General features: G+C 42.1%; 1 protein-coding gene across 1 annotated transcript in view; it reads left to right on the top strand.

The window, feature by feature from the left end:
- The first annotated feature begins 279 nt into the window (after nucleotides 1–279).
- Nucleotides 280–6,115, top strand: part of aebp1a (AE binding protein 1a) — a 31,740-nt gene continuing 25,904 nt past the window's right edge. Inside the window, exons 1-3 of the mRNA XM_032508148.1 lie at nucleotides 280–572; nucleotides 655–937; nucleotides 5,827–6,057. Coding sequence (XP_032364039.1) covers nucleotides 685–937; nucleotides 5,827–6,057 — 484 coding nt within the window. The 5' untranslated portion in view covers nucleotides 280–572; nucleotides 655–684. The remainder of the gene's footprint in view (nucleotides 573–654; nucleotides 938–5,826; nucleotides 6,058–6,115) is intronic.

Below are 6,115 nucleotides of genomic sequence, written 5' to 3'. Positions count from 1 at the left end.
CTAGTTTTGCTTTTAACTAGATCTCTTGAGAGTTTAGAATAGGAGGATATTTCCATCCAGAGATCTACTGCACGCTGGTTGAGTCCTTCTAGGAACAACTGCAATCCAGAGTCAACTGTCTTTCTTCAGTGTTTCTTCTTTCTTTTCTTCTCTTTTCTTCCCTCTCTGGTAGGAATGTCACATGTGGCAGTTGCTCCTCCCCTTCTGCTTAGACATGGGTGAGGGGAGAAAAAGGGGGTGAAGGGCCATGAGGGAGAGATGTTACCGAGGAGTGTGTGGGAGAAGAGGAGGAGGAGGAAGAAGAATAGGAAGAGGGAGGCGTGTTGCTCTGCTGCTTCTGGAAAAAAATCCACTCCAGACAGACGAACTTCCTCCTCTCCTGCACGGCCAGCTTTAAAAACTCCACTCCCACAACATTTTCTCCCCCTCTCCACGCTGACTCGCCATCAGAGAGGAGGAGGCTCTCCAGACGTTCACAGGCTCATCCTTTTATCATTCTCTGCATCCCTTTTCATGTCTTCTGAGACTTCCTGAAGGACCTTTAAGAAAAAACAGAATTTTTGCATCTGCAGGTCAGATTTTCGTTACTGTGCGTCCAAAAGTTAGTTGTTGTTTTTGTTCTTGGAGTGCGTTAGCTCTGGTTTTTCGTCCCAGACAGGGGGGTGTTGTATGTGACTGGAGAACATGAGAGCTGAGGTGCTGGTCTTCTGGGCGGCTTTGACCCTCTGCTGGGCTCCGGTCGCGGCTCGAGAAGATGTGGAGGAGGACGACAAACTCTCCGGGGACCCGGTTCAGGTGAGAGTCCCCCGAGGACTGGTCGAGCCCAGGAGACAGACGGAGGAAGGGGGGGACCAAATGAAAGATGAGCCGGCTGAAGTGGTGCAAGAGGAGAGCACAAAACCAAAGAAAAAGAAAACACCTGAGGAAATTGAGGCAGGTAAGAAGCAGCAGACACAGACACAAGTCTACTGTCATCTGCAATATGAGGAAAATATCTGATCACGATATTAGTTGTGATTAATAAACAGATATTAAAGTGTACTTAGTGCTTCGGCTAAAATCCAACATACTGATTGTTGGATTTAATACAAAGAAAATGAAATCTTTTCCAACTTTCTTTTATCGAACAAATTGAACATTGAGATGAATGTAAAAGGCAGCACTAAAAGAGAGAATGATTTCAAAGAGCAGTTTTATGCTGATTTTATCTTTCAACTCACACAAAAGATCAGCCAAGTCAAGTCTTGAGTCTATGACCTGGAGTCCAAGTCTCAAGTCTGTGAGTTAGAGTCCAAGTCACTTCTTGAGACTATGACCAAGAGTCCAAGTCTCAAGTCTGTGAGTTAGAGTCCAAGTCACTTCTTGAGACTATGACCAAGAGTCCAAGTCAAGTCTTGAGTCTATGACCTAGAGTCCAAGTCTCAAGTCTATGAGTTAGAGTCCAAGTCAAGTCTTGAGTCTATGACCTAGAGTACAGGTCTCGAGTCTATGAGTTAGAGTCCAAGTCAAGTCTTGAGTCTGTGACCTAGAGTCCAAGTCTCAAGTCTGTGAGTTAGAGTCCAAGTCACTTCTTGAGACTATGACCAAGAGTCCAAGTCAAGTCTTGAGTCTATGACCTAGAGTCCAAGTCTCAAGTCTATGAGTTAGAGTCCAAGTCAAGTCTTGAGTCTATGACCTAGAGTCCAAGTCTCAAGTCTATGAGTTAGAGTCCAAGTCAAGTCTTGAGTCTATGACCTAGAGTTCAAGTCTCGAGTCTATGAGTTAGAGTCCAAGTCAAGTCTTGAGTCTATGACCTAGAGTCCAAGTCTCAAGTCTGTGAGTTAGAGTCCAAGTCACTTCTTGAGTCTATGACCTAGAGTCCAAGTCTCAAGTCTGTGAGTTAGAGTCCAAGTCACTTCTTGAGACTATGACCTAGAGTCCAAGTCTCGAGTCTATGAGTTAGGGTCCAAGTCACTTCTCGAGTGAAGTCTGAAATCACTCGGTGCGCGAATTAATGCAACTTGAGTCCGAGTCTCAAACTCAAGTCCCTTATCTCTGCTGAGAGATCATTTCCATTATATCGCTCTAATACTTGAAACAAATGTTGTAAATGGAGATGGTAAGAATCTCTTTAGGCCTACAGCCATGCTAAATGAAAAAAACTAAAAGGTTTCAAATGTAACAGTTATTTATTTACTTAAAAAAAATGTATGTAGAATTTTACACAAAGCCACATGGAGAAACTGGAGAGGGGCTAATGAGCCAGAGGTTGCCGACCCCCTGGTCTAAGGGCATAAGTCTCCTGGCATCTGGTCTGCTCCTGCAGCCAAGACTCTGACACACACACACACACACACACACACACACACACACACGGGAAAGGCTGCAATCAATCTCTGAGGCAGGAAAACATTTGGTTTGAACTCTCTTATCAAGTGCCCCAGCTTTCTCTCTGAACTCGTCCATAGTTTTCTTTGTCTCAGACAGATTGCTCAACTCCATATGGTCACAGAAGCCGTGTTAGTATGTGTGTGTGTGTGTGTGTGTGTGTGTGTGTGTGTGTGTGTTTACCACATGAGTTGCATTGCAGAAACCTGATGAAAATATCTCAGTGATTCAGAGATGACAGGGGCAGAAACGCGCAGGGCGTCCGGTTGGTGGTCTGACATTTTCTTGGCAGCCTGACTGATCTCTGCCGGGAATACAGGTTGGGTGTTAAAGTTTTAGAGGCTTGTTTTGTCCGGCACAATGAGAATGAGAATGAGCTTTTACAGCGAGAGCGAGAGAGAGAGAGCGAGAGAGAGAGAGAGAGAGAGAGATGCCTGTGTGCCTCAGTTATGTCTCCCAAGAAAGACACATCTGTGGAAAATACAAAGTCTGAGCAACAGCAGAAATATTTCCACTATGACTTTCCAGGAGTGAGCAGACAGGGTTTCAGTAGCATCGATCAACGGCTCTGATGTTCTGAATGTTAACTTTCCGCTGCAAGAAGCAAAACCACGAGCAGCCAAAACTTTTCATGTGTGGCTGATTTAAGTTGCATCAAAGGCCATAATTAACTAAACCTGACACCCAAAACAAGGTTTTTTTCACATCTTTCGAGCTTTGTCTGTCCGGGGAAGGCTTGGCCCGAGTGTGCAACATCTTCATCAGCCCGGTTTTGCAGGATTTGTGCAGTCTATCGAGGCATGAACGCAGTTATCTTCTGTTTGCATTGATAGCATTTATTGTATCCATGGGTAGAAAAGTTGTTGTCGGGCCCCTAACGCCCCCCCCTACAGTCGGTGTAGTCATGTCAGAGTCCAAGTCTGAGTCACTGAAGAAGTTCAAAGATGTCCAAAGAAGTCCGAGGCCCAAGTTTGAGTCATTGTAGTTAAATCTGGGTTGTATCTAGTTTTACAGTCAGTCATAACATGCATAAACTACTGAAAGCTACAGTGCGTAGTTTCTGTCGCCCCCATGAGGAATTATAAGTAATGACAACAACACTGTCGCCGCATCCACATGATACAAGTCTTCTGTGATCCTAGAGTCCTCATACAGTAACTAATAGCCAAGTACAAATCTCTACTTTCATTAATTTTGAGGCGTCTTATTCAATTTTACAGCATTTGAAAAACAAATTGAAGTGTTTTTGAAATAGTATTGAGTAAAAGTTGACATATTCCAGTCTGTGATTATCATCAACATCCATTCCTTTAATTTTAGTCTCAATAATTCCTAATTTCTGCTTTTCTAACTCAAACATGAGGTATAATTTCCTACCATAAATCCCAAAAATAACTGTAAAACTAAAGTTAATAAGTTAGTGTTACGTAGTGTTGAAAACGTCAAAAAAAGTGACAAACACTGAGAAAAAAGCGTCAAAAGTGTTGAAAAAGGGGGAAAAACTGTAAGAAAAAGTTAAAAATATAGATAAAAAGCGTCAACAAAAGTGTTAATTTTTAAAATTTTGACGGGAAGACAACACGAGGGTTAAAGAAGACATTCACCTAAGAAGTTATATTTTAGTGACATGCAGGGACTCGTTTTAGACGATGCATCTTAAATATCTTGAAAACATTTTGTTTTGAGTTGTTTCTCAGATGAATGAATGAAATGATGATTTTTTTCAAACATCTCATGAGGTTTTTAAGCTGCTCTGTTACTTGTAAAAGATAGAAATCTCAGCAAGTCATTTTTATACTTGTTCCATACTTTTTTACAAGCAAAAAACCATCTTATATCCGGGGTTTTTTGGCCTTTTCTCTAGTGCACGTAACCATGATGCACACCATACCATATCTGTGCCTTAGAACTCATGTTATATGATGTTATTTCTGTGTACAGGTGAATTGACAGTAATGAAAAGTGGCTGCCCAGTACACCGGGGGTGAGTAATGGGTTGGCAGTGTTGTGTTTAGGGACCGGTGGAACATCAGGAAATATGTCTAGCAGGAGAAAACAAGCCGCCCTCTGTGTCTGCGTTGGAGTCGGATGATGGTTACATAACCACGGCGGATTAAAAACCCCGAACCCTGAAGCTCTTTGAAGATCTCCTCTCTGTAATGTTCCATCCAGTTCAACATGGAGCCTTTCAGGTCTTTTCCATCCGACTGCTGAGGAGGTGTAACGGGGCCCTGAGCTGATTGAAGGGTCCGCTCTTATAAATCTGAATGTTTTGGAAACTAAAGGCTGGATTTGCATGGTGTTTACTGTGCACGCACTGTGAAAACATTACGCCTTCACAACATATAATCTAACGTAGCACACGTTTGAACTGTAAACCCTAGTGTTGTTTCCACCTTCGGGACCCTCTCGTGTCCCTCGGGTCAAACTGACCCTTGACATATTTGGGGTTTTTAAAAACAATTCTGAAATCAAATGTTACTGCATACTCTATTAACAAATATTGTCTTTATCTCAATTTCCAACAGTTGAGATAACACACATGTTTAGGGAATGCATCAGTCTCTACTAGAACACTATTAAACATGGAAGTGGGGCTTTTGTCACAAAGTTATAATTCATGTTAAAAATCCACTATGGAAGTGTTATATCCTGAACTGAGTCAGGAATACATGTTTATCACAGGAAATAAGGAAAGGACGTTGATTTAATTAGAAAAAATGTAACTTGGACCATTTTTCTTTTTGTAAAATTTTGAAATGGGTCAATTTGACCCGAATACCAAACAAGGGTTAAGTTAGTTGACAAGAGCTCTTAGTTTCCCTCATGCATCACTCTGGACAATCATTAGAGCCCAAACTATGAATCAACCAGGTTAATGTATTGGTATATACTGGATATTGGCTTTTTGCAGATCAGTGGCAATTGTAGACCCCCTAAAAATTATAATAAAATAAAAAAATATTATTTTTTTTATACAGCAGAAGCCAATGTGGTGCTGACAGTAATAAATACGTGGAATCCATATCAATTAAAATGCTTTAATTTCGGTAGTCATACGTACGAATGGTTCATGAGACCAGCCAGCAGGATTGACTGTCAAAGGAACAACTGGCGCGATTATTAGGCCTTGGTCTCCACTCTCTGAGTGCTATTTAGTTTGGTGTCGGACCAAAACAAACCAATGAACTGTGTTTCAGAACCAGTCCCTGCTGTGTTTATGTGTTCTGGCCGTCTGTCTGTCTGTCTGAGCTGTAACTGGTTTTATAGGTGCAGTATGACATTTTCTTTAAATACGTCCGTGCTAACAAACAGGCAAGACCAGAAGAGAAACATTTAGGCGATAAAAGTTCATTAACATCTCCAATAAAATGCTCAATGTAGCTACACAGCTACTTTATATGCCATAAACACACACACTGTGTACTAATTCTTCTTGTTAAACTCATCTCTCTGAAGCCAGGGCGAAGAAAGCAGCGGAGAAGGAAGCCAAAGCCAAGAAGCAGAAAGCTCCTAAACCCACCAAAAAGCCAAAAGGCCCCAAACCCACCAAGAAACCAAAAGCACCAAAACCCACAAAGAAGCCGAAGGCACCCAAAGCCACCAAGAAACCAAAGGAGACGACCACGGTGCAGCCCAAAACCACGCGTCCGTCTCTGGACCAGGAAGAGGAACTGGGCTGGGACGCACGTACGTACACATCACATCACATTATCCCTTTTTACTTTACTGTATTTTACTAATTTTA

Source organism: Etheostoma spectabile, unplaced genomic scaffold, assembly GCF_008692095.1.
Source record: "Etheostoma spectabile isolate EspeVRDwgs_2016 unplaced genomic scaffold, UIUC_Espe_1.0 scaffold00006399, whole genome shotgun sequence".
Classification (NCBI taxonomy): Eukaryota; Metazoa; Chordata; class Actinopteri; order Perciformes; family Percidae; genus Etheostoma; species Etheostoma spectabile.
The sequence above is the reverse complement of the archived record's forward strand: the minus strand, read 5'-3'. Positions and strand labels throughout refer to the sequence as shown.